Below are 27,839 nucleotides of genomic sequence, written 5' to 3' on the forward strand. Positions count from 1 at the left end.
ACCTTTGCAGCCCCCGCGGGGAGTTTGCGTCAAAAGCAAAGCAAGGGGCGCCGAACGGGGGACTAACAAGAGGCAGCTGAAGATGGCAGGTGGCCAAGAAGAACGGGCGGCACACATCCCTAGAAAACCTAAGTTTTAAAAAACTCCCCCCCCCCCCGTCTGAAAACCGTTTGTTGACATGGGCTAGAGCCCGAGGAGAAAACTCCAGAGAAAAGCTTGGAAGCGCTCGTCTTTCTAAAAAGCCTCTCGGACGCCACAAAGGCCGCAGAGAGCGAGCGACCCGCCCCACCTCCTCCCGCCACAGGGCGAGGAATGCGCGGCGGAAGGGCTGGGGCGGGAAAAGGGGCGCGCGCTGGCCGCTGCCCGGGGCAGCCGAAAGCCTTTCCCGCCTTCTTTCCCTGGAGGGAGCCCTGCGAGTGACGTGCGCGGCGCGGCTCGACGCCGACCCCCGTGCAGCTCCTCCCGCCCCTTGCCCAGACAGGGGGAGGGAAGAGGGGAGGAGTGATGTGCTGCTGGGGAGAGCCGGGCTGCGCGAGCCGAGAAGTGGCGACTGGAGGGAGCTGCCGCCTCCCCGCCTGCCTCGTCCGCACCTGAGCGCCAGGAGCCACAGCAGCAGCAGCAGCGAGGTCCGCGCGCTCCCCTGGCTCGGGCGGCGGCGGCGGCGCTGCTAGCCGAGGGGCGCCCGCTTCCCCGCTCGCCCATGGCTTCCTCCGGCAGCGGCATGGAGGAGGTGCGCGTCTCGGTGCTGACCCCGCTCAAGCTGGTGGGGCTGGTGTGCATCTTCCTGGCGCTGTGTCTGGATCTGGGAGCCGTGCTGAGCCCGGCCTGGGTGACGGCCGACCACCAGTCTTACCTCTCCCTGTGGGAGTCCTGCGAGAAACTCAACAACCCGGAGACCTGGCGCTGCATAACTACCTTGAACAGCGGTGAGAGAGAGGGGGGGGCACCTGCCCGGCACCTTTTCCCTGCCTTCTTCTTGACTTGAAATCCCCCCTGTCCCTCCCCGTCCCGCGCCTCTCCCTCTGACCCCACCCATTGCAGCAGCGCCCTCCAACATCTCTTCGGGGAGGGTCCTCCCTGCTCCCCCCCCCCGCATCCCGCCCCTAGAATAGCATCTCCTTCCCTCACCCCCACCCGCTCAGGTTAGCCTTTTCCTCCGCAGCACCGGACGCCACCTCTTAACAGAACGCCTTTTCTTATCCTGAACCCTTCTGCTTCCATAGCGGTAGCCTCGCCTTCTCAAAACGCCTCTTTTGTCCCATCATCCGGAGTCGGCAGGCCGTTGTTACCCACGTAGGGCATTGCTCATTGCCTCCTGCTGCCCACCTGGACCCAGCTAAACCCGCCTCTCCATCCCTGACCACTTTTCTCTCCCACCTGACTTCACACCACAGCACACCCATCCCTGCATCCTAATTTGAACCTACTCCTTTTTTCCTCCCACCTCATCTCAGATCCTCCCCAGTAGTCTTTCTCATTGCCCAAATCCAAATGCCATATTCTGCTTTAGTTGTGATCAATCCATCATACATGCCCCCAATGCCCTTCCTTCCCAGCACCCCATGAGCTGCAGTCTCAGGTCTGCCATTCCAAGTTCCAATCCTCTACCTTTCCCTCTTTCTTATGCTGATTATTAATATCTTGCTGTTGTGTTTAACTTCAAATCAGTATTTTACCCTATACCCAGTTCCCAAGCTGAAGCTGACAAAAAAAGTTGTGGCTTTCAGTTCATTGAATCTGTAGCTAACATAAGAAGCAACACTCTCCTGTCACTGTATTCGGACACTTTCCCTTTTCTGTTATTCCTGTGCTCTCCTCCTTCTCTGTCCCTGATGAGAACTTTCACTAGGCAACATATGCAGCTTTGTCTCTCAGCCTCTTCCCCCCTCCCCCATGTACCGTATCTTGTTGGCCTTACTGGCATTTATCCTGTTTCATTTTTTCTTTCAGTAAGCAAAATAGTATCTCCCCCTAATGGAAAAATTGCCCCTTGAAATGAGCAAGATTGTTTCAAAATCATCCCTCCATCCCCATATCAAGTGGCTTGCTCAGTCTGCAAAAATCCTTTTTGTGAGAGTTGCTTCTATTTTCCACTGTATCACAGCTGCTTCTATAATCTCTATTGGAAACATCTACAAGTTAAACTGTAGCCTTCACTTACTAAGCCCTAAATCTGATTTTGTGTTTTAAGAAATTGTGCAATAAGAGATTGGTTTCCTATTGGTTTGACTGCCTGCTGTGTATTTTGCTACATGCCTTTGTTTCTTTGAAAATTCTTTAAAATGTTCTTGGAGATCTTTGCTTCAAAACTGCAGCAGAGGTCCTTTCTTTTATTGTGTACTTTTTATCACTCCATCAAGTAAGATTTGGTGTTGGGTGAGGTTTGCTGTCAATTGTGTCATGTAAAGTAAATCATTTTGATTTGATTTTTTAAAGAATTGCTTCTTTGCGCTGTTACCAGGGAGTCTAAACAAACTTTGTAACAGAGCTGTATTTTAAAAAAATCTATTCTCCCCTCCCACCCCACCCCCTGAAATTTATGTAGGAATGTCAGCTTTGACTTGATGTGTCTCCTTAGCAACAGGAATCCTTTTGCCCCTTTCTCTGTCTTCTAAAGTGATATCCCTTGATTGCATAAAGACTTTTCAGATGAATTGGGTGGAGGTGGGAAGTGGGGGACCAAGTTTCAGTTCAGCTGGTTTTACTTTATTTCCTTACCTTCCAAAGTATGAGGGATTACGAAGGTTAAATAGTGCACAGATCAGCATTAGAGGACTGCTAAGCACTCTCCATTTGCATCTGGCAGACATCTCCCTTTTTAGATTTTTCCTATAGAAGTGTGAGTGAGGGGAATGGGTTGGATGTGATCTGAAGGCTTGTCATTGCATTTTTGAACAATAAATGAATGAGAAGAGCAGGTATTTGTTGTTGTGTCTTCCTGAATGCCTTCCTGCTCCTTCAGGAAATTTCAAGGCTCTCCCATTCTATGAAGTCATAGACTAAGCTTTACTGATTTTTTTTGGTTTGTTTAAAATAGTTTTCCATGTTTTACAAGCTGCTGGGAATGACTACTGAGGCTATTTTAAGCAAGACCTTTCCTTTAATTGTATCTGGGTCTAGAGTCAAGCTTTGAAAGCTTTCCTGAAATATGAGAATGTGCACTGTTTACACAGACATGCATATGCACAAATGTTTGTCCTTTGATACAAACAAATCCTCTGCACAAGCTGGCAAAAGGCCCTCATTGCATTGGGTGAGTAATGGATGGGGTCCTAAGTCTATAGTGTGATTTGTTCTACATTCACAATAGCCCTTTGTTGTTAAGAACTTAGCCTTTTTTCTTCTACGTAAAACAAAATATCCCTATTCTGTCTCATTGCAGGCAAGGCTTTTAAGGTTAAAATAACTGGGATATACTGGAAATGGAAATGGAAATGAGTTTATTACGGTCATAGACCAGAGAAACATGGAACAACAATAGTTTACAAAATATACTGGAAATAAGCAGAAAGAGCTTCCTTTAGGAAGACTTTTTAATTATGACACCAGGGCAAAGAGCATTGTCACTGGAGAAACAGAAGGAGCCAGAGGCACAAGGCATCTCCCCCTACCATCTTAAAACATTTGCTTCATTGTCCCTTGAAGGAGAGCACCTCAAGTGGCACAATCAAGGGCAGCCACACACTGGAGCCTGCTAAAGCATATCCAGGGTTTAATTAAAAACCTTTGTCTTAATTAGACTTTAGGTCCTGACTGCTCTCAGAGAGGGCACATTTGGTTGTATCTGCAGCAAGGAACATCCTCTGAGCAATTACCAGAAAACAGTCTCTTTGTCCAGTTTTGCTAACGGCCAGCATATCCCTTGTTAACTATATAATGTGCTATATAGCTGTAACACTAACTGAGCATCAGCATGTTTCTGCTAACACTGCTAACACCGAAGTGGGAGAGAGGGCTGTGTGTATATTTTAAATATTTCAGGAGGCATCCAGCCATATTAAATTTGCCTGATAATAAACTAGACATTCAGTTTTCCCCCATCTGTGCAGATGATTTGATAAAAAAATGCATGTTTTGATCATGGCATTTTAAAATAAGTCGGTAGATTTCAGCTAAGATCCCAGGCTCCCGGGCAGCCCTGTTGATTTCTCTGGAGCTACATGGAAGTAAAATTGTGAAGAGTCATATAGCTTGGAAGTCTGACATTGTTGTTTTGATGTAGATTAGGTCATTTAAAATAGCAACATGGCTTATTCTTACATCAGAGCTATGTGTAAGTGTATGCATATTGTATTTTCTTATGGCATTTAGTGTGTGAATAATGTAGCCCACATGTATTGCACACTGCATTAGGTTTTCAAAGCCTTTGCTGTAGAATCGTATGATGCTGAATTATGCTTGACATACTATGTTGTTTATTACAGATCAGGCATACTACCTTTGTAGTATTGGCAAAATTAAGTGGCACTTTGAGATATGGTCTTTCTAGACAATGTGTATTTTCACTTAAGCACATACACATGCATTTATACAAAAAAAAGCCTTTTGGGAGTCTGAATCATCAAAATAATATTACACTGAGAAAAACATAAACAAACATTATAAAGCTTTCTTCTTTACAGGATATTATTGTTCTCTCTGGTGAAACATAATGTTTATACAGCAGAATTCAAATGTGTTCCTTATAACTTTTGGGAATCCATAGGACTAAATACTTACTAGTTTCATCTAGGATTTTTCAATGTATTGTTAAAAATGTAATGCAAATTAATCACTCCTTTATTTTCACATTGCATTTAGAATATTGGGGATCCAAAATTCAGCCCAATTGAACTGTTATTTTAAAAGATAAAGTTGAATTGATAGCTTCTGGGGATTTGTTCTTTGTTTTGGATGAGGAAATGAAGTGAGATCTAACTTTACCGAAATATTGCAATATCCCATTTTAAATCTATTATCTACTAACTAACCTATGTTTTAACAGTCATAGTTTGTGTGTCTGCTTATTTTGCATGAGAGCAGCTGTTCCAAGCGGAATTGACAGCTCAAAAGCAGCTTCCTCCTGGGAATATGTAGATCATGGCTTTAACTGAGTTGATAGTGATGGATATTTGCAAATAGCTCAGCAAGACTGATAGTCACAACACACTGTTCTTCCCTGCCTTCCTGGAAATGTTTTCTTAAAACTGAAAAATAATAGCTAAGCAGAATGGAAAAAGCAATTGTTAACATAAAAAGTTTTACAGACGTCATGGCCAACAAGCTATATAAAAGGCGAATTCATGTCTTACTCTGAAACGTAACTAGAAGATGGATTTTAAAGAAGGCTTTATTTTAAAGCTTTCCAGAATGTATCCTCTTTTCTCAAAGGAGTAATTGTGATATATTGTATAGGAATGCAAATCTTTACAACATCCTTGCATCTCTAGTGGAACCCCTCCCCATTTTGAACTGCTTCTACAAGTTCAAGATGCTTCCTCTGCAATCCAGGAAGGCTAATCTACATAGAGTGTGGTGCTGATAACACCAAGGTTGCAGGTTCAATCCCCTTATGGGTCACCTGCATATTCCTTTATTGCAGGGGTGGACTAGATGACCCTCATGGTCCCTTCCAACTCTACAATTCTACGATTCCATGATTCTTCTAAATCTTTTCTTCTCTGCTGGCAAGGCATGCAGCAACTGAGGGTGTCTAAATGGTCCTCATTGGCAGCCATACCACTAAATAGATAGTAGTTACTTTGAGGAATTGGATAGAAATGTGCAAAATCAGATTTTAAAAAGCAAGCATATCAACATTTCTGACACTTCCAATTCCGAAATCCTTATCCAGTTCAATGGATTCTATAGTATAGTGCTACCTCTGGTTACGAACTTAATTTGTTCTGGAGGTCCATTCTTAAGCTGAAACCGTTCTTATCCTGAGGCACACTTTCATTAATGGGGCTTCCTGCTGCACGCGCGCCTCTGGCGCGCAATTTCCATTCACATTGTGGGGCAAAGTTCGCAACCAGGAGCAGCTACTTCCGGGTTAGCGGAGCTCGTAACCTGAAGCGTTCATAACCAGAAGTGTTCGTAACCAGAGGTACCACTGTATTGTTTATTAATTTCTACAGATTTGTAGACTGCCCTTCAGCACTTTAGTTTGATCTCAGAGTGGTTTCCATCAATTCACATGCACATACACACAAAATAAGCAAAAAAATAAAAACAAATGTTGAAACAATGCATTTAACAAAATAGTCATAGGGTAACAGCATAAAGCATGAATAGTAATAGGGTAACTAGTGGTTGCTGGTTAGCTCCAAAAGCCCATATTATCTTTACCTGCCAGCAGAAGCCCATAAAAGTCTCCATTATTTGGACTTCCAGAGGAGGGGACTTCTAAAGTCAGGGGCCACACCAGAGAAAGCCCTGTCACGCACCACCATGTGGTGGACCCAGCCCATTGAAGCGACCACAAGAAGTGCCCCCCTGTCAGCCACATAGCCCTAGACAGATGGCAAAGTGATTGGACAAACATGGGCAACTTTAAAAGAGGATTAGACAAATTCAAGGAGGACAAGGCTATCAGCAGTTACTAGCCGTTATTCTGTTCTTTGTCCACTGTCAGAGGCATTAGGACTCTGAATACCAGTTGCTGGAAACTGCAGGTGGCCAAGTGTGGTTGCAGTCATGTCCTGATCGCAGGCTGCACACAGGCATATGGCCAGCCACTGTGACAACAGGATGCCATGCCAAATAGGCATTGGCCTGATCCACCACGCTCATCTTATGTTCTTAAAGGAAAAGGTGCATCAACACTAGGGTCGCCCACATTAAATACGTGGTTAAGGGTAATTGCATGCAGCAATGTGCGCGTTTATCACTACTTCACATGAATCTGTGCTTTGTTAATATTTCACCTGGAAATCTTTGAATCAAAGTTAGGTATTTTGAGGGCACCATCCGGCTCCTTGGTAACCTGCCCAGATAATGCGTGACCTGATTTTATTGATGTTCCAGACTATGAATAAAATAAAGGAACAGTGCCACCACATTGTTCTGTTCCTTGCAAGTGTGGCAAAACCACTGTGGCTTTGTATAAGCACTGCTGCCATTAAAGTTGTTCTGGGTTGTGCTCATTCGTTCCCAGCCGGATTATTCTGAAATGCATTAAATATGATTTGCAGGTGGCAAGGTAGGATCTAGTTTGTCTAAGCCTTGTATTTCTGCACCTGTTCCACAACCACCCTAGTGGCCAGTTCATAAGAAGAATGTTTCTGTATGGCAAAAGTATGCCATCATTGGTATTCCATTCATTCATTTATTACATGTATCCCCAAGGAGGTAAGGGTGGCGTACATGGTTCTGACCCTTCCCAATTTATCTTGACAACAACTCTGTGAGGTAGGTTAGGCTGGCAGTGAGTGGCCCAGTGAGCTTCATGGCTGAGTGAGGACTTGAAACCTGGGTCCAGTCCAGCATGTTAACCCCTGCACCACACCGGATCCCTGTCTAGGAATGAAAAGGTCAGTGCATGTTCCTATGCTCCATAGGGTCACATCACCAGCACTATAGCAATGTTTCACCAGTGCCATGCATTTCCTTATGTAGTCAGCAGCATCAATGCCTGTACTTGCCTCTAGTCAAAGAAGACCTAGAGTCAGGTCCACTTGAAATCTTTGTGCATCTTGCAGGGTAGTCCTATAGGTCCTTATGTAGAAGTAAGCCAAATGTGGATTGCTTCCAGGAAAGTCTATATATAGGATTGCACTTCTAGGAAAGGTTGCTCATTTGCCTTTAGCATTGTGTGCCAACACAATTTCAGGAAAGACACACAGCAACCCATGTTTCTTTGATTATGATCTAGTTGTGAGTCTGCACATTATCACTTGGTTCTGTGAAGAGACACAGGAATGGGATGTCAGGGAGCAACTTCCACAGCTTACTATCTGCCTCTTCGTGTTCTTGCACCTTAAGAATCAAGTGAGCAAAGGTTCCTTATCATGCCTGAGATGTCACCCAAATCAGGGGGGAAATACTGATGGAATATATGGCAAGTGGCCTAGAAAAGGGAGGAAAAAGCAAACAGAGCAACAGACACATGTGCTTTAAGATCTCCCAGAAAAGAACATAAGTGAGCCCCAACCCCAAACCAATAAAATCCCTATTGGTCAGTTTTTAGAGGATAGACATAGCTGTGTTGGTTACCTTGATTAACTTATGGCGAAAAGGCTACACACCCATCTTGTGTTTTAGACACAACAGGAATAAATGCAGACTGACAGGCAGTGGCTCTTCCACGTTTCAAATGAGCATTTTTCCAGCCCTATGTGAAGATGCCAGGGATAGGCTTGGGCCTTCCACTGAGTTATAGCCCCTTTCTCTGTATCTCTCATAACTCTTCTAGATCTTTGTGGGAAGTTTGTGCTTGGACCATATCATGTATAAGCCAACTGTTGTATTCAGTTTTGTTTTATTCTAAGCATGGAAGAAATCTTCAGTGAAGTGTATCCTAAACTAATTTATCTTGCTGTTACTGCTTTTGTATATTGCAGCATTTAAAATTTTAATGCCTGCTTCTCCTTTAAATATTTTTAATTGGGCTTCCGGAATTTAAAGGATGCTTTTACTGCTAGTGATAATATAAGTAGTCTAAATATTTTATGAGGTTTATATTTAGAATCAAGTGGACTGTAACCTTGACTCATACTCGGTTGCAAAAGATGCAGTAGGATTCATATTCATAATCAGTGGGAGGAGGTAGGTGCTAGCTTATGGAATATTGACTTCTTCAGTTAATATAAGGCAGTGTTTTTTCCTAGAAAAATAGATGCTGGTACTCAACATGAAATTGTTACAATAAGTGCCACACTTTTTAACAACAACAACAAGGTGCTGGTACTCCGTACCCTTGAATTCCCCTGAAAAAAAGCACTGATATAAGGAATAGTAATTATTGGATCACTGTCAAAATGAGAAACAGTAACAGGTGGCATTCCACAGGAGCCCCTTCAGTTTAGTGCTGTCAACATATCACTACTGACTCTGATGGAGAAATGGAGAGTATAGAAAGTTAGAACACAAACCAGCCAAAGTTAGCTCTTTATACATTTCAGTGGAAAAGTGAGCTCACACGGCCAGCTCTCTACCATTGGAATCAATGAGAATGACCACTTGCTGAACCGTTCTCCAAGTTTGCCGTGCTAGAGAACTAGAGAGAACTGCAAATGCTACAGAACACAAGATAACAATATTTTATGGTAGAGAATTCTATAGTTTAACTTTCTCTCACTACCCAGCTTCATTGGATGACCCCAAGTTCTAGCACTATGTGACAGGGAGAAAAACATACCTTTGTCCACATTCTTCAACACCATGAATAATTTCTACACCTTTATCATATGTCCCCTTAATTAAATAAGAAGTTCCAAACGTTGCAACCATTCGTCAAAAGGGAACTGCTCCAGCCTCCTGATAGTATCAACTGCTGTCCCCCTTCACTTTTTCTAGTTCTACAATATTATTTTTAGGATGAGGTGATCAGAACAGTACATGGTATTTGAGGTGTGATCATACCATAGATTTGTATAAATGCATTGCAATACAGGTAGTTTTATTTTTAATCCTTTCTTTAATGATCCCTAATATGGAATTAACCATTTTCACAGAAGCTGTGTGCTTGGTTATCATTTTCACTGAGCTATCTACCACAACTCCAAGATCCCTTTCCTAGTCAGTCACTGCCAGTTCAGATCCCATCAGTGTATTTTTTGTCCCAGTGTGCGTCAGTTTATACTTCTATTAATGTGTGTTTGCTATGTTATTGTCCATTTACCTGGTTTGGATAAAACCTTTTGGTGCTCTTTCCAATCCCCTTTTGTTTCCTCCCCCCTGAATAATTCAGTATTGTCAATAAACTCATCCACCTCACTGCTCACCCCTAACTAAAAGTCATTAATGAGCAAGTTAAAACCCAATATAGACCCTTGGGGAATCCAACTTATTACACCTTACCTTGTGAGAACTATCCATTTATTCCTTCTGTCTGCTTCCTGTTCTTTAATCCATTCCCAGTCTATTGGAGGACCTGTTCTCTTATCCCCATGGCTAAGTTTACTCATAAGTCTTTGGTGAGGGGCTTTGCCAAAAGTGTATGGCCAACTTATCCTGTAACTTTCTCAAGATTCAACTCTCTAGCTTGTGAAGCCAGTGTGTGCAAAGAGGGTATATCCATGCATTGTATCTATTGTACACAGTTCAAGTGCCACTTTGGTTATGATGCTTGGTTTGCCCGATGCCTAGTTATGACACTTGGAAATAAATAAAATGTTATTTAAGACAAGTAAACATAAAATTTTGACAGAAACTATTTATGTTGAATATTTTGAAATGTGGCTACGGTTGATTTTCAAGAGCAGTAACTATGAAAATAGAGGCACAGTAACAAGAAAAAGAAGCAGCAAATTGGGGGGGGGAGAGGAAGAGCTGGAGGGCAGACAAACACAACACATGAAATCAATGAGATAAAACTAAATAGCTGAAAGAGATCATGGAACTTACTCAGGCATGAATAAAGTTGACCCAAAATGCCTTCATTCAGTGCAACGATAGGAAAACTTGTCTATGGAATTGATACTCCCCACAGTTATAAGGGCCAAACTAGATGTGATATTAAATGTGGCTTTGCATTTAATATGCAGGGTTTTGTTTTTTGTTTTTAAAGCAAATCACATCTGCTGGGGACAAAAGTCATCATTAATGAGTTTGCATCAGGCATGATATTTGCATTGTTGCTAATGCAGTGTTTTCTCCCCATACAAATACCCAGTTCAGAGGAGATGTTTTCCTCAGTCCCACATCACTGGTGGAAAGGCAGGAGCAACATAGTGTGACAGCCAAAGACAGCTGACAAAGAATAGAATTGAGGGGTTTAAGGTAGGGCTACAGTGATCCACACCTTCAGTATTCTTATTGGCTGAGTCTGGGGAAAGATATTGGGCTTTGACTATCAAAGAAAATAGGTTGCTTAAAGTTGACTCCCAAATAAAAAGTGCCTTTCCCTCCACAAATTATTATGCTACCTCAACAGACTCCCATATGAACACACAAGGCAGCAGTGAAAATAATGCATGCTGTGTCGCTTGAAGTTTCCAAACTTTTATATAATGGTTTTGGTTTTCTTGATTTGTTCCTTTTGTACTGTAGTTTAGCAGAAACACAGTGTCCCACCCCACTTTCTGAGAACAAAGAGTGGCTCAGATTTTAAGGTATTTGCATAGTACAGTTGTGTGTTTTTACTTTGGGTATATTAATATGGTTTAATTGTCAGCCTTCTCTTAAATGACAGTTATCTAGTTACTTTCAGCTTTTTGTCTAAGGAGGTGATTGGTAGAGGGCAGTAACAAAGAGGTCAGAAGGAGGCATTATTATTATTGTTTCATTTTATACCCCCCTTCCTCCTAAAGGAGCTGTGGAAAGTGGAGGTTTCTATTGTCTGTGTAGAAGTGCACAAAGAAGTCAGAAACAACAGCATGAATGTTTAAATTCTAATAACACTCTGATACAGAAGTAGAGTGTGAGGTGAAAGGTAGGATATTGTGATATTTTGCTTAGATTAAACTGATTTGTTGTGGAAGTTCAATATAGCATGGAGGTTTATTGAACGCACTCCAGCAGCTTACCTATGGTTTGTTTACTGCCAGCATAATGGGAAGTCATGTACTGTTTGCTTACAAACCTTGGCTATTCTTACTATGACTTAGCATTGCATATAAATCCAGCATCGTTCCTTAAACATAAACTACTCCACCTCACCAAAGTACAAAGGCACAAGGCAAGAGCAGCTGGGAAACAAATCAAAGTTTGGAGAAACAATCCATGAATGTCTGAGGGAGCAACTAATGGTTAACTTGTTTTAGTGTTTTGTGTGAACCAGGCCTTTTTGTTTTGCTCTTGGAGAATCTAATCTTACAAAACAAGACATCACAATAGGGAATCACTGAGGTTGTTATAGCCACCAGCATCACGATGAATACTCTTTTATCCTGTTAAGGAGAGAATGGGCAACTGTTTTACTGACATGAGGTGGATATAGTGGCATGAGAAAGGGAAAGAAGGTTTGAAATTGTGGTACAAGGGGATGAAATATTTCCTTTCTTCCTATCCCCCAAATACTGACCTTGCTCAGGAAATTTGATTACCCTTCTGCAAGCATGATAATAAATTGTTTGCACATCATGTGAAACATTCTTTTAATTTTACTGTTCTACTTTAAGTTGTTGTAATTCAGTCTCTGAAGATGGTGATACTATTTTATACCTGTATGATGCCATTCAGGAGAATTGCAGGCAGTGCAATTTTGCAGGGAAACATTTCTTCAGTGGTGGTGGTGAATTATTTTCAAGGATATCACAGTATTTTCTGAGCCTGCCTTTATTCAGACTATCCTGGCTACACTTCTAACTAGAAAAATAATGATTGTTCATTGACACTGTCACAAAAAAAAGATACTTTCGCCTCTCCCAATTTATCCTGTGTAAGTGGCGTGCACAATGGGAAGACAGATTTTGCATAAAACAAAACGGGAGTGAGAAAACTGTGGCCTTCCATAAGAATATAAGAAGAGCCTGCTGGATCTGACTATTGGCCCATCTAGTCCAAATCCCGTTCCCATAATGGCTTACCAGATGCCTATGGGAAACCCACAAGCAGGACCTAAGCATAACAGCACTCTCTCCCTCCTGTGGTTTCCAGCCATTGGTATTCAGAAGCATACAGCCTCTGACAGTGAAGGTTGGGCTTGTAGCCAGTGACAACCGTATCCTCCATGATTTGTCTAATCCTCTTTTAAAGCCATTCAAACTGATGGCCATCACAGTCCAGATGTTGTTGGCCTCTACCTTCCCTCACCCCAACCTTTGGCCATGCTAGTTCTCCATTTCTCAGCTTAAAGCATTTGTGGCTATCCAAAAGAATTAACTAGGTTTGCATCAGTTTTTTGAAATAGCTGCCATAGATCATCATGTCTTATTTTCAGTTCCATTGGGGGGGGGGGCATTTTCTCATTCTAGGAAAGAACTGAAGCATCATAAGTACACTTTCATTGAAGTTATGTTTCTTAGTGTTATTATACTTTAGATTCAACCACTTAGTGTGAAAATGCATTTACCCAAGAAATCATCTTCTGCTGAAACATAGAAGATCAATAGAAATAGTTCTAAAAATTATATTTTGGTCTGGTACTAAAGCAGCATTATATTTTAAATTGCAAAGGTTTGTATACTCTAGTGTGCTGGAAAGTCTGACAAGTGATGTAATAACTACTATGTTCAACTGTGAAAATCACACTGGGTAGTGATGTACAGAATCAGGCTGTGACTGCATTTTAAAACAGATCAGATCTATGTAAGTCATCACCCCCTTTTTTTAATCAGCAAAATATTTTCTTCACATAACTGGCAGATATATTTTTTTAAGTCACTGGCAATGGAATCCTATGCATGTGTAATTTCCCATTGGGTTCAGTGGGGCTTACTGAGAGGTCAGGATTCCAGCCCAAATACTAATTTCCTGGATGATCTTACCATATGTTGGTGTTTGGGTAAACTATTTCCCTGCACAAAAACTAAGGGGGAAAGTCATCTCAGAAAAGTCCCTTCATATGTTAAACACAATGTCTCTCCCCAATTAAAGGGGCAGTAGGTCCATGCAGCAGTACCTGCACCTTAGGGTCGGATTGCTCCCTATCTGAGAAGTGAAAGCCTATATATGTAAAGATCCAACCATGTAGACATGAAGTGGGGAACTGAATGTGGTCTGTGGGCCAGAACCTTATCTTTCGTATCCCCTGTGGCTTGACAGGTGGCTGTGTTTGCCCAACTATCCATCATAATGATGTCCCATGATAACCTGTTTATGTCTGCATCAGTGATCAGCTGGTCGTTGTGGAACACTGTACAAGTCCCTTTGGCCCAGAAGCATCTTCACTTACTCCACACATTACATTATATGTGATACCATGTATAGGGCAGGTGGGCACAGTATGGCCAAAGGCTAATTAGACCCATTGGTCAAAAATTTCCATTTAATGTGTGGATATCAGGGACAAAGCCAAGGAGCTGCGCAACCCTAGGGGTGTGAACAATTCACATGGGCCTTTTCACAAAAGGTTCGTAGTGTCTTACACTAAGGAATGGCCATCTGAGTGAGTCCTTTGTGTACACAGCTTCTAAACATTAGTGGCTTCAATCTGCTTCATAGCACAAAGACAGATTTATATATTTCTTGCATTGGGATTGCCTACATGTTTAGAGAGTTATCAGTGACAGCAATGAGAATCTGTATTTCTGAAGTTTGAAACAAGTTCTAGTAAATATTTGTAAAGCAGACAGTTTGCTTTGTAGGGCTCTGATGCTTCAGTGTGGTCAAAATGTAGCTATTAAAACCACTTGTTCTGAAATTTTGAAACTGAATCAGGGATTGTAAACTCACTGTGTATGGATGTAACAAACTCCTGTTTAATCTGCTTTAACATAATGGTGTGTGTGTTATTGAGTTACTCCTGAACCCTTGGGAAGACTGTTGGCTTCACCACAAACTCCCATTATATTGCAATGCCACCATTCAGCCCAGTTTAGGAAGCTTATCATATGTACAGTTGTGATCTTATTGGATAATGAAACAAATGGAACAAGAGTCTATTGCTGAACATTCAATACTTAACTTTCATCCGATAACCTACATAACTTTGTGCTAAAAATATATTGGTCCAAATACAGAGAATTCCGTGCTTATGAAATCAATTGAAATCAACAGGACAAGTTCGTTGTGACCCATTAATTATCGGATCATAATTTCTTTGGATTTGTATAAAAATGAATTAGTTTTACCTTTTTAATTCATCTATCTTACATGGCTGTTGTAAGTATAAATGATAACAGCAGTTGCAGAGCAGTTCCTGTTAGCGATTACTGTACATGCATTTGAAGACTTCCCAGAAGGTCCAGTTGGTGCAAAACAGTTGTTAGAGTGCAGACTTGAAACTGGGTATTTGGAACAGATCTTGCCAGTCTTAAATAACAGTATTGGCTCCCAGTCTACTTCAAGGCACCATTCAGAGTGCTGGTTCTTACATTTAAAGGCTACAAGGACTGTCGTGTGCCAGAACACTAAAATCTTTTCATGAGACTCTCCTTTGAGTGCATCTGCCATGAGAGATGAAGCAGATAGTGACCTAGAACCAGTGCCTTTTTTAAGTTTTAGAGCTCTCTCCCCAGATAGACTTTCCTTGTGTCAAGTTTGATGTCATTTCAGTGTCAGGTGTAACATTTTTCTTTGCTCAGGCATTTTCCATATTGTAGTTTTCTACTGCATTTCAACCCAGCTGTCACTAATTTATTTCAAAAGCTGTTTTATAGTCTGCAGTTTTAATGTTGTTTTATTGTATTTTTAAATCTGCTCTAAGGTTGCCTAGCTGAAGAACAAGGAAAAAATAAATTAAAAGAATAAAAGAAAGTTAATTGTGACATGAACTAGATCTGTCTATCTGAGCCAGCAATCCAGATACTTTCCATAGTTAGGAGTGGTATGCATGATACATTCTTGTGTATTACTGGTAACTCATTGTACTGCCACAAAACTACAAAAAAGAGCCTGTAGGTCCACAAAGGGACACAGTGTGAAGATAGTTTAAATCAGCTGCCACAGGAAAAGTGGCCTGCATGCAGTGACCTTACTCAGTATATACATTGCATATACATTGCATTCCTGTGCTACTGTAGACCTATTTTGCCAGTCAGTTATGAGGCAGGAGAGCAGGGTCATTTTCACTAAATGCACCCCTACCATTATGACTCAGGCAGGCCCCACCCCAATGCTAGATAGAGACTGGGGACAATGCGTTGTTTCCATCACTGTCCATGAAGGTTAGGAGTACAGTGATTTGACTGAGGACTTTTCTTCCAAGCAGGTGTGAAAAAGTCCATTTCATTCAATGGGATACTAGAGAATTGACTCTTAAACAAAGGTATAGTGATTAATCATTTATCCGTGAACTGGCTGTCACCAATTCACCATATGTCCCTCCTACTATGATTTCATTCAATAAGCTTTTCTTTTCTTTCTTTTCTTTTCTTTTCTTTTCTTTTTTGAGTGGGGGAGTTGGGTGATCTATATCTGTTTGTGTAAGACTATCACATGTCAAAGGTAGTGGCTTGTTTCTTTCTATTTACGACTTGTATTCATGTATTAACAGTGTGGTATTGATATAATGTATTAGGTAATTTTCTCCACTCCAGTTGTAATAAAACTTGACCACAATGAATGTATCACTATTCAATTATCCACACTTCCATTACAGCTTCACATATAGAATTAAGTTAAATCTTACGCATGACTCGCTTTCATACCTTTTAGAGACTCTTGCCCAGGGGCCCCCCAATCCTAAAGTGATTATAGACTAAGCACCCAGGGTTTGAGGTCACAAGAGACACCCTACTTGCTTTTGGTTATGTTACTCTGCTGCAGACTTCCTCCCAAACATTTGGATAGTGTTGGGAAGAGGCTGGTGCAGGGTGCCTCAAGTGATGTTAATCATACATAACTTGAGCATCCAAATAGGACTTGTTTGAACCAAAGAAAGTTTCACTGAATTCTTTCATAAGCCTTCAATTGTTTAACAGTACAGTACTGTTCTGTTCTGGTGTGTTGAGTGTTTTGGTTTGGAGGGGGGTTGCATAAAACATTCAACTACCTACAGTTCTCTTTCTAAAGTAAAATAAATATTATACACATGTGTGACAGAATTTGCTCTTGAATTTGAGAGCAGCTCTACCCTTGCCTCAGCTCTTGCTACATTTCATTAGCTTGAAGAGCCTTTAGAACTCTTGCATTAAGAAATTCTAAATTAGCTGGGGGATTTTAATTCACCGCACTCATTAAATTGGCTTTGAAAATCTCAGCCCAAGATTATTTGGTGTATTGTGTTTAACCTGATTTTGTGCCATCAATTATATAACATAATGCCCTATTTCTTTTGCCGAGAAGTCCTGTTTTAAAATTAATACAACTGTGGGATTGGAGAACGTGCAAACCAAGTTCCCAAAGTTATACAGTATAAAAAAACCTTTGTCTACACAAAGCACAAAATCCTGTAGTCTAATTTGTTGCAAATTATTGTTCTTACCTAGGGCTCACCAAATACATTTTTCTGTGTGAGGCAAAGAAGCCAGTAGTGTCCTGTCCTAAGTCAACCTAGGAAAAAAAACCCCTACACTTAAAAAATAAAATAAAATTATAAGTACGTCCAAGGTGGTCTGCGGTCGTCCCTGACATTTTTCCTTTCTTTTAAAGACCATTTAGCAAGTGGTCTTCCTGCACTGATTGAACACATCTCACTAAAAAGCTACTGGAAGATGTAGTATGGTATGACAGAGCATCCCTTCCTGGGTAGTTAACAAGAGAAAAAGATGACTGCCCCCAATGTACACATGGGGGCAGCTATATTTTTATCTGTGTGTGAGTGATCATAAAATCCTAGAGTTGGAAGGGAGCCTGAGGCCATCTAGTTCAGTCCCTAGTGCAGGAATCTCAGCTAAGATAATTGACCTATCTAGTGCAGTATTGTTGCTGCTGACTGGCTGTAGATCTCCAAGAGTTCAAACAAGAGACTCTTCCATCTCAACCTGGAGAATGTGGGACCTTTGGCATGGAAAGCATGTGCTCTGCCAGTGAGCTACAGCCCTTCCCACCACCAGGATCCAACTGCAGGGCCTGAAAGAATAGATTCAGTTCCCCTGTGCTCCTATTTTCTTGCAAAATAGCTGACTAATTATATTTTATATTATAAATGGTCTCCACATACTGTTAAACTGTGGCCCTGAATACCTTTGTTTTAAGATTAGCCGTCTGGGCTCTTCTTTGTATTCCACTGTTAGAGGAGATTCATTTGGTGGTGAAACAAGATGGATTTTTCTCCGTGGGATGCCCTCCCCTTGCATGTCGTCTGACATGGTTGTCATTTTGGTGCCAAGTGAAGTAGTCCATATTTTTAGGTTTTGAATGAGTGTCCGTTTTAGCCTTCTCTGCTTAGATGACTTGAACTTTGCTTGCTTGTGTTTTTTTTATGCTGTATCCTACCCTGATATTTGTGCCAATGAACAACAGGCTATAAATCTTTAAAATAAATATAAATTGTAGCCTGGACAAGTATATCTGAAACAATAGAATTGTTTTCAATGAGAAGTATCATTTGTTTTGGTGTATTCATGTTCCACCCATCATTCAAATGCACCTTAGGATTATTGGGCCATTAATAGCTCTAGCTAACTAACTGCTGAAATTCAAGTGTGTTCATAGGTGCCAGCTCCCTGGGGCCCTGGGTGCCCAAGCACCCACAAAATTCCCCAGGGGCCAGGCATGGAAAAGGTTTGGTGTCAGGGCCATGCATGCTGCATGGCACCCACAGCCCTGGGCACCCATGGTCACAAAGCCAAGCTGGCACTCCTGAGTGTGTTAATTTGCAAATAGCCCTCTGATGGTTTTACTATGAGTTTTTCCATTCTACTTTAGTCATACCAAGTTTTATTGAGCTACTCACTATTGTAAACCTTTTATAACTAAAGCTACAGTTCTGTCACACTTCACTGGGAGAAAAGATGCATAGGATTGTGCTGTAAATTAAGGAAGGGGAATCCCATTAACTACTATAGGAAAGTGGTGAAGAGATAAATGGTCAATATTACAAGCACCCGATATCTGCATTACACAGAATCTTGCAGTTTTTCCTTTAGTACCTAAAATAGAATACATACAGATAGCATCTTAAATCTGACTAAGAGAACTGTCCTGAAAAGCTATTTTTAAAAGTCTGAATGCAATTGTATTTTCTGTTATGAATAACACCTTTTTGTGTTTACTGGAGTCTTGGTTTGTTTTTGCATTTTACATAGACATCCTTTTTATATGAGTTACTATCTAGTTTCAATTATTTGTGTTTCCTTCTCTCTGCAGACTGGCAGATCGCTACACTTTCTATGCTGTTGGGTGGTGCCGCCATAATTCTTATAGCTTTCTTGGTTGGATTAATTTCTATCTGTGTGGGATCCCGGAGGCGGTTCTACAGACCAGTTGCTGTCATGCTGTTTGCAGCAGGTAAATCAAACAGATTGGTTCTCTGAAGTATGCTAGAATTTCCTAGCTGTAGTTTTACGTTTGTGCAGAAAAGAGTGACTCATTGTGCATTGTAAGCCAATAATCAGATCATTGCCCAAGGTTATTTCAGAAGTTCTTGATTATACAGCATGATCAACCTTTGCTTACATGACAAGGAATCTCTAGCACCAATGGCCAAATCATTCACAGCTAAGCATTCATGTGCAGTAACTGTTGCCTTAACTCAACCTGTCTTGCATTCTGAAGCATTATCATGCTATTTTTTAAAAAAACAATCCCTTATTTCTCATTTGAAAACTCAAGAATATCAAGTGATCCGGGGGTTCTTTACATAGACTGGGCTTTTTCAAATTTTTTCATTCCCTGATATGTGAAAATAGTCATGAGATTGATGTGATTTAAAGGGTTATTATCAGAGTGTCAGTTCATTCTTATCAAATTCTTCCATTCAGTTGGGTACATACCTGTGTGGTGAAAATCTGTTGCAAACCAAGTTGAACATGTGGAGATTTGTAATCATAGCTGCACTTTTTTACTGTACTTATGAATATGGAGATGACTGCTCATTCCCCATGTTTGCACTGCAATTCATTGTAGGCTGCCTCTACTGAACAACAACAACAACAACAACAACAACAATTGTACCCTGCCCATCTGGCTGGGTTTCCTGGGCCTTTCTCCCCTTATTATTATTACCTGTGTTTTAAAATATATCCTTTTAATGTTTTAATTCCATTAGTGTTTAACTGCTTTTTAAATTACTATCATTTCTGTTTTTACTTTTTCTATTTTATCTATAAGCCACCTTGAGTCCCGGCCGGGGGGAAAGGTGGGATATTAATAACAATAATCTACTGTATGAAGAATCCATGAACAGGATTGCATGGAGCTGTCAACTATTCAACAACCCACAGTCCAGCTACTTGAGCAAATGAACTCTATATGCTGTTATATGACAGAGGTGCATTACTTTTACAAGAAGTCTATTGGTATTTAACCTAGTAGTGTTGCAGTTTTGAAATTTAATATAGGGTAATCATCACTGTCCACATTCCAGGCCTTTGTAAGGACAGAGCCATTAACAGTGCAAATTATTTATGTTTAAGTGATAATAAATCCCACTATGTTTAATGAAAAAGTTGCAGCCTATATGCAGCAACTTTGGGTGGTGTTGATGGTTTCTTTCTTTCTTTCTTTCTTTCTTTCTTTCTTTCTTTCTTTCTTTCAGCTTAATGCTATTCTTTTCAAATATTTGATTGTAAAAGTCCCTTAAGTACTAGCTCTCAAAACCATCTGTATGAAAATAAATAGGATTAAAGTGAAAGGTGTTTATATCTTCCCCATGCTTCACAGGAAGAATCAATTTCATTGTGTCAGATTTACTTTTTGTAACAGCCATCACATTGTAAAGCCTTTATTTTATTTTGCAAAGCTTCAAAGGAAAGAATTTGTGATCAGAAGTACTTTTAAGAAAGACCCACATAAACAGATCAGCCCAAAGGATAATGCAGTGCATACTATCTGCATTGAAATCACCACTTGGTATGCACTCCAGTGTCCTTTGGGTTAGCCAGTAACAGTTTTTTCTCCCTGAAGTTTTCCAGGCACAGCATCCCTCCATTCTGTCAATCATATCTGTGCTGGAACTGAAACAGTAAGCCTGTACGATAGCCCATAATGGAGAGAATGACAAGGCCATCTTCTCTGCTAGATGGATTTTAAAAATCCATTTACAAGGAGGTGGAAAGATAGGTCCTTAGTATTTCAAGAACTGAAATAGTGATAAGAGGAAGTATCCTACTGCCCCCTGCTGTTTCCATTATTTTAGTTAAACCACTGTAGTTTAGCAGAGGGCACATGAGTTTAGGCTACCAGAATTCTATATCTCAATGAGTCATCAAAGAAATTAGCAAAATAGATTCATGAAATATATTGTTTTTATCTAGCCTAACTGACGCAGTGCTGGCAACAGAATGGTTTACTAAAAATGATTTTTAAATTGCTTATTTTTTCAAAAAAAAAGTCTTCTAGGCTTCATTTTTCTATTATTATTTTTTCTAGCCACTTCTAATTGTTGCCTTCTGTGTAATTCCACAACAATATGGAAGCCACTAGATCTCAGCCTAGATGAACAAATTATATTCAATATAAAACGCATGGGCCAGAATCAACTGATGAGCTGTGCTTGCAATAGCCAGCACAAGGAGTCCCACTAATACACCAGGGCTTCCCCCTCTCATCCCTAAACTCCCCCTCAGCTCTGGGGGGTTGGAAGAACCCCTAGGGCAGCACAAGGCAGGGGGAAATAATACTCTATTTGGCAAGAAGAAATGTTTGTGCTCCGGTTGTTGCAATGCCAACTTCTCTCTGCCCCCAGCATTCAATACAGCACATTTGAGAACACAAGATCCCCATACAATCAAAATAGCACTTTAAGCACGCTATAAAACTTAAACTACACTCAAATAAAACAGCAAAAGAACACACACATAAATTAACAATTTGGTGGAGTGAAGATGTTCCAAAAAGGATACAATGAAGGACAACTGACAAAGGACATTTCTCCACTACAGAATCCTGCTTTTAGTTGCCCAAGTATGGATCATATAGCAGGGATGACTCATTAGAAGATCTTGATGTTTGTTTGGGAATTATAGGGCAAGGCACTCAAAATTTGTTTGGAATGACATGAGAGAAGGCACTTGCTGGCTCAGTTATCAGTGCCAGTGCTCAGACCATTTAAACCAGTGGCTTGAGTTGAGTCCAGAAACTAACTGGTGATTCATGAAGATGTGTTAAATGAGTGTAAAACAATCACACCAGCCTGCACCTAACAGTAGTCAGGCATTCTATACCAATTGAACCAAGTTTTGATTATTGATTGATTGATTATGTATTAAGTAATATAGCAATTATATATGCAGCATACAAAAAAGCAGCAACTGACAACTTAAAGAAAATGTTAAAAAATAATGATGTTACATTATTAAAAGGTTACTAATATACATACACAATATCAATTCATTTTGCTTCACACACACACACACCTCAGCCTCCAGGTTCTCACCTAGGGTCCAACAAACTCTCAGCTCACAGTTATCTTGACTGTTTCGATCGGCAGAACTGGCACTACTACAGGTGCCACTTAATACCCATTCCGCATTTGCAAGAACTCTGCAGTTCAGCAACCACCCACTCAAGTATCAAGTATCAAGTATTGTACGCATGCCTATAATTGGCAAGAGCTGCAGGATCCAAAGACAGGGACTATACCACTGCTCCTTTCAAGTCAACAGGGGTCCAAATCCAGACCAAGGCTGCCAATCTTTCATGGCTATCTGTTACAAGCCACAAAGAAAAAGGATAAAGCGGGCATGGATTCTGTGGAATGGATGTTGAGAGGAGCGGGAGAGGTGATTTGCTCCAATGTTTAAAGAAGGAGGAGGGTGGCTCCTTCTTTGCAAAAAAAAGGGGGGAGACCTAAGATATTCATACAGGAGCACAGGGGTTGTCTTAAAGCCTGCACAAGTCTTCCCATTCTCACTTTTAACTCTCTAATGTCAGGGGTTAAAGGGGAGCTAGGGAGATTTGCAAAGCCATACAAGGGATTTTGACAGGTGGGCAGCCCTGCCCATCTATTGAATTTGGCCTGTGAGGGCAATCCTAATTAGGACCTGGCCTGTGGAGCCAAAAAGATCCTTCACCCCTCAGTGGCAGAAGAAGCCGCTCAGGCGCCTGAGGCAGTGCGCCCAGGGGTGGGGCGAGCCACCCATAGAGGTGGGGTGCACCACGGAGCCTCCGGAGTCTGCCGGCCTCCTCCCACTCTGATGCCCTACAACTGGGAGGGGGTGAGGCAGCGGGCAGACCGTTTGGGCAGCGTGGAGCCTGCACATGCCCAAGCTACCACCTCTCGCCCAGGAGAGTGCCGCCCAGGATTTTGTCACCCCCCTCAGTGGTGACACCCGGGGCGGACCACACCCACCACATCCCCTTCCTCCGCCCCTGCCACCTCTGCATTACAGGGTTAGAAAGGGCTTCCTGGTATAATCTAATGCACACTTGATACCTTTGCCATAGGATCTAATTCATAATTGTAACCATAGTCATGTCAGCTGATGTTTGTCATCCACATCCAGAGCCAATGCTCTACTTATGGCATCTAATTATTACTTGTGCTGGTACATAGACTTTGTTTAACTTTTGTCTTTCAGACAGTTACATAGACCTGATAAAATTTCAACTGCACAACTTTGCTTTGGTACTAATCAGTGACATCAAGGCTATTTCTTATTGAGTACTTACTGTTCAAAACAAATATTTGAATGTTACAAATTATTAGGAAGCTTTATTGCACTGTGTGGAAGGTAAGAATATGGCTGTGTCAGGAATGTAAGATATTGATTGGAGGTTATATGTAATGTGCAATTCCAAATGAATTCTGTTGTAATTAGTTGATAAATGATATTCTTTATTAGATTGAGTCATATAATTATAAATGAGCTTTCCTAAATTATCTATCTTCATCACCCCCTATTTTATTTTTCCCACTCTTTTATGATCTATTTATAGAAGCCATTAGCTTAGTCACCTGTGTTCTTCTGTTATTGCAAAGAAAGTCTGATCTGCAGTAAAGGGAAAAAGATAATTGATATGGCTTATTCTTCAGAACCCTGAAATATCAGGCCATTGCCCTGTTCCAGAAATATGTGTCTATATACATAGGATTATATTTAGATTGCCATATTCTCTGTGGGCTAAATATAGTACGTTACAGTAGTCTAACCTGAAGGTTACCAGAGCGTGGACTCAATAAATTTTAGATTAAATATATTCTACATGGACTGCACATTCCACCAGGAATGCTGTGCAAGGTTTATTGAAACAAATGCTGTTTTATGTGAATTGAAATGACTGCCACTGTGCTTTTGTGCTAGTTCTGTCATTTCAACAGGACTTGTTTCAGAGATTTTCCAATAGCATTATGCCCATAAATTGGAAGCTCAATTCAGGTTTAGAAACATCAGCAGCTACAGCGCTTACTGGATCATATCAGTTCACCTGGAAGATGAAGGAAACCATAGCTGAATGTTTTCTCTCCTTATACACATAACACTTTAAAGGAAGATTTGTGAGCCATAAGTGGTTCTTTTCTTTTTCTAGTACTTTTTAATTGCTGCCGGGATACTATTTCTATGGCTATTTGTTTCACCTTCTTCCTCCTGTTGTTTTATAGTGTTTATTGCTGTTTAACAACAGTTTGTAAAACTAAGTTACAGTTGTAGCTTACGTCATTAGCCCCCTTGAGTTTGTTGAGGAAAGACAGGGTATAAATATTCTTAATAAAGCAAACAAATGACTAAAGAATCCCACCTTGTCCAGGTTGGGAGCCAGTGAAGTGCACAGATTGACACAGAGTGCCTTCCATCTGCTGATGGCCCAGCTAAACCCCTGTCTGGACAGGGATAGCCTAACTTCTGTTCTCTATCCTCCAGGAAGTTCTAGGTTAGATTACTGCAATGCATTATATGTGGTGCTGCCTTTGAAAATGGTTCAGAAACTTCAGCTGGTGCAGAATTCAGTGACCAGGTTGCTCACCAGGGAAAGGCGGTTTGAGCACATAACACCAACCCTGGTCTGACTGCACCGGCTACCAATTTATTCCCAAGCCAATTCAAAGTACTAGAACCATACAGCTGCCCTAAATAAATCAGGAGTATGCTACTGACAGGGTTCTAGCCTTTTCTATTTCTCAGAAGTGTGTGTTTTTTAAAAAAGAAAGTTTCATGCCAAGATTGTTCTCATATCAAGATTGCACTTTGAAGTGGTACAGTTCAGGCAGGAAATCAAGATTGCATTTCTAAATGCAGGCGACTCTCCACTTAATGTGGGGGTTTCATTCTGGAAGCCTGAGTCCCCTTTAAACACCCTCTCTCTCCAATCCAGACCAACCAGAATTGAAGCTCTGGGCCTGGCTGGAGGCTGGAGGATGAGTGGAAAAGCAGCAGCAGCTACTACTGCTGCTGCTGTTTTACCGCACACACCAGCTGTTAGGCAGGGAGACTGAGCAGCCTAAACAAAACCCTGCTGCGCCTCTGGTCTCTTCAGGGCTTCATCCACCCTTACTCACATCCTCTTCAGATTCCAGGGAGGGTCTCTTCATGAGCCACAAGGATTCTCTAATTCTCTCCAGCCATTTCCAGGTTTGAATTGAATTACTGGTATTTATTTATTTCCTGGCACACATATACATGGTTGCACATGAGCCAAATGTGTGTTAAGTGGGGAGTTGCCTGTATGCAGTATGCTCTTAGCGTACACCAAAAACTCTACCAAAGTATTAGTGATTTAGCATTTTATTTATTCTAAGAAAATGGATGAAGCCTCGTATTTGACCTTTCCCCCCTTTTCTTTTTTCCCCAGTGGTTCTTCAGGTGTGCAGTCTCGTCCTGTATCCAATCAAGTTCATCGAAACGGTCAATTTGAGAATATACCATGAGTTCAACTGGGGCTATGGACTAGCTTGGGGTGCAACAATATTTTCATTTGGGGGTGCCATACTGTATTGCCTAAACCCTAAGAACTATGAAGACTACTATTAAAGGGAGCTATTTTAAAAAGCAGCAGAAGAAGAAATAACACAAGGATTGTCCTGTTTTTTCTAACTCTGTGTTTTTAGAACTTTTGTAGATTGTCCAGCAGTCTGCCCTGTTGATTTATCAGCCTTTACTTTGGGCTACAACTCTTGCAATTAACTTTTTTAACACCCCTTTAAAAGAATGGCAAAAATTACACCTGTTCATCAGTACATTGGCAAATGCTATAAGCTACTGATACATTACCTTTGGTAAGCAAAGATCAGTACCACTCAAGGACGAAGGTGGCAGCAGTCGTCATGAGAAACAAGCTGGAATGAATATATGGCACCTGCATTTGCTGTCCCCTGCAAGGGAGTAGCTGGCCTAAGTAGAAGCTCCTTTGTATTATACATGATTCAAATTCTCTTATTGGTCACTGAGTTACACCACTATGTTGTATTGGTGCATTGGGACTTTTGCTGAAACAAACTTCTAAATGATTGGATGCTGAGAAAAGCGAACATAGTTGAAAGTACATATTAATCTGCTATTTCCTGACAACACAAGTTTGGCAATCCACATTTTCCAGCCAGTTGTGGTATATCAGGAAGTCAAAACTTGGAGTGCATTCTTCTAATTATGTGGTTGGACTTTGTGTCTCGGCTGTAACCAAGTATAAGCAGAGAAGGACACTGAATCTGTTGACTCCCGTGAGAGAATAAAAAGAAGAGAATACATGCATGAGATGTGCTAGTCCTGACCATCTTTTGATTTCCAAACACTGCAGTAAGGTTTCCATAAGGAACAACTATTTTTATAGAAGGCGTTTATTGGTATTACTATCAAGGTCAGCTCAACCTATTCCTAACAGCGGGCTGAAACAGTAAAGGTTCGAAATGAATCTAGATTTTCAAGAACTGTTTCTGAATATTGAGTAGTCTTCTCAAAATTTCTTCTCAAAATGCTTGATTTAAAGCTTGATGTGCCAGATTAGGATGGGGTGAACCAAGTGCTTGCAAAGTTAGAAAACATGGCGTTGGGCTTCATTTAGATGATGAAGCTGGATTCAACTACCTGTTCTGTTAGCAGAAACCAGCACAAGGACTCTTGCTAATGCAACAGGACTTTCCCATTTTCCAGTCCCTCCTCCAAATCTATTATGGAGAGTTGGGAGAACCCTCAGAACAGCATGTGATGGGAGATTGTCCTATCAGGAAAGCAGAAATGTTTGCACTGATGGAACAATCTCTTTAGAACTACATGGAATTCTACCCATGGTTTATTATAACAGGAATGATCTTAGGCAACCCTCAGACTTGTGGGGGAACCCCATGCCCTCTCCTCTTCTGGTTCAGCACCATGAAGTGGTTTAAAATCTTTTGATATGGCTTTTTATTAACTGAGGTTTGTTGTCTTGTTAAAACCCAACAAAACGTAGTTAATCCTAAAAATGTTTCATTCAAAACAAGCCACCTGCAAACTGTGCATTATGAAGCTGTTTCATTACAATAAATCAAAGTGATAATTAACCACATTTTAGGTTAGACATAACACTAAAGTGCAGTTAATCAAAATATCAGTTAATCTGATATCACAGCTACACCAGAGAAGAGGGCTTCACTTTGGCTTTTTCACATCATGATAAACCATGATTAATCATGATGTCCCAATGCAGCCATGATGTCTATTTGGCAGAGGCACTATGGTAATGATACAGTTGTGTATATAAAAAGGCCAATGTAATGATATCTTTGTTAATATTGTTTTAAAATGAAAACTTCTATAGAAATTAATATGATATTAAGATGGAGTAGAAGAAAAATTTCTAATTTCCTAATGGTAGCGATTGGCTCAAAAAACATATACTGATAGGTGGGTCCCAATAGAGGAAAGTTATTACAGAGTTTCATTGGTAAATGGAATCATTAAAATAAATAATACTTTCTACGACACAACTAAAAGTTCCCGAAGAAGAAAAATATACTAATGTGGCTAATTGCTGTTTCACTTATATTTTATTTTTAAAAGTAATCCAGTCAACACATGTTTTCTGTAGGAGACTAGCTGTTACGAAAATTATAATTTAACAGTATAGTATCAGTATCACTA

The 27,839-nt window shown here is 40.8% G+C and overlaps 1 protein-coding gene across 1 annotated transcript; it reads left to right on the forward strand.

Moving 5' to 3' along the window:
• The first annotated feature begins 330 nt into the window (after positions 1-330).
• TMEM47 (transmembrane protein 47) lies at positions 331-26,673 on the forward strand. Its single transcript, XM_079974703.1, has 3 exons — positions 331-926; positions 18,994-19,134; positions 25,576-26,673. The coding sequence occupies exons 1-3, from the start codon at positions 701-703 to the stop codon at positions 25,752-25,754; spliced, it is 546 nt and encodes a 181-aa protein (XP_079830829.1). The 5' UTR covers positions 331-700; the 3' UTR covers positions 25,755-26,673.
• Positions 26,674-27,839: the final 1,166 nt, after the last annotated feature.

The sequence above is a fragment of the Podarcis cretensis genome, assembly GCF_951804945.1.
Source record: "Podarcis cretensis genome assembly, chromosome: 4".
NCBI classification, from domain to species: Eukaryota; Metazoa; Chordata; class Lepidosauria; order Squamata; family Lacertidae; genus Podarcis; species Podarcis cretensis.

Bases quoted from the DNA above. Each gene is read 5' to 3' on its own strand.
- TMEM47 (XM_079974703.1), top strand. From the start codon at position 701: ATGGCTTCCTCCGGCAGCGGCATGGAGGAGGTGCGCGTCTCGGTGCTG. The intron at 927-18,993 runs GTGAGAGAGAGG...TTCTCTCTGCAG, and splicing joins CATAACTACCTTGAACAGCG to ACTGGCAGATCGCTACACTT. The intron at 19,135-25,575 runs GTAAATCAAACA...TTTTTTCCCCAG, and splicing joins TGTCATGCTGTTTGCAGCAG to TGGTTCTTCAGGTGTGCAGT.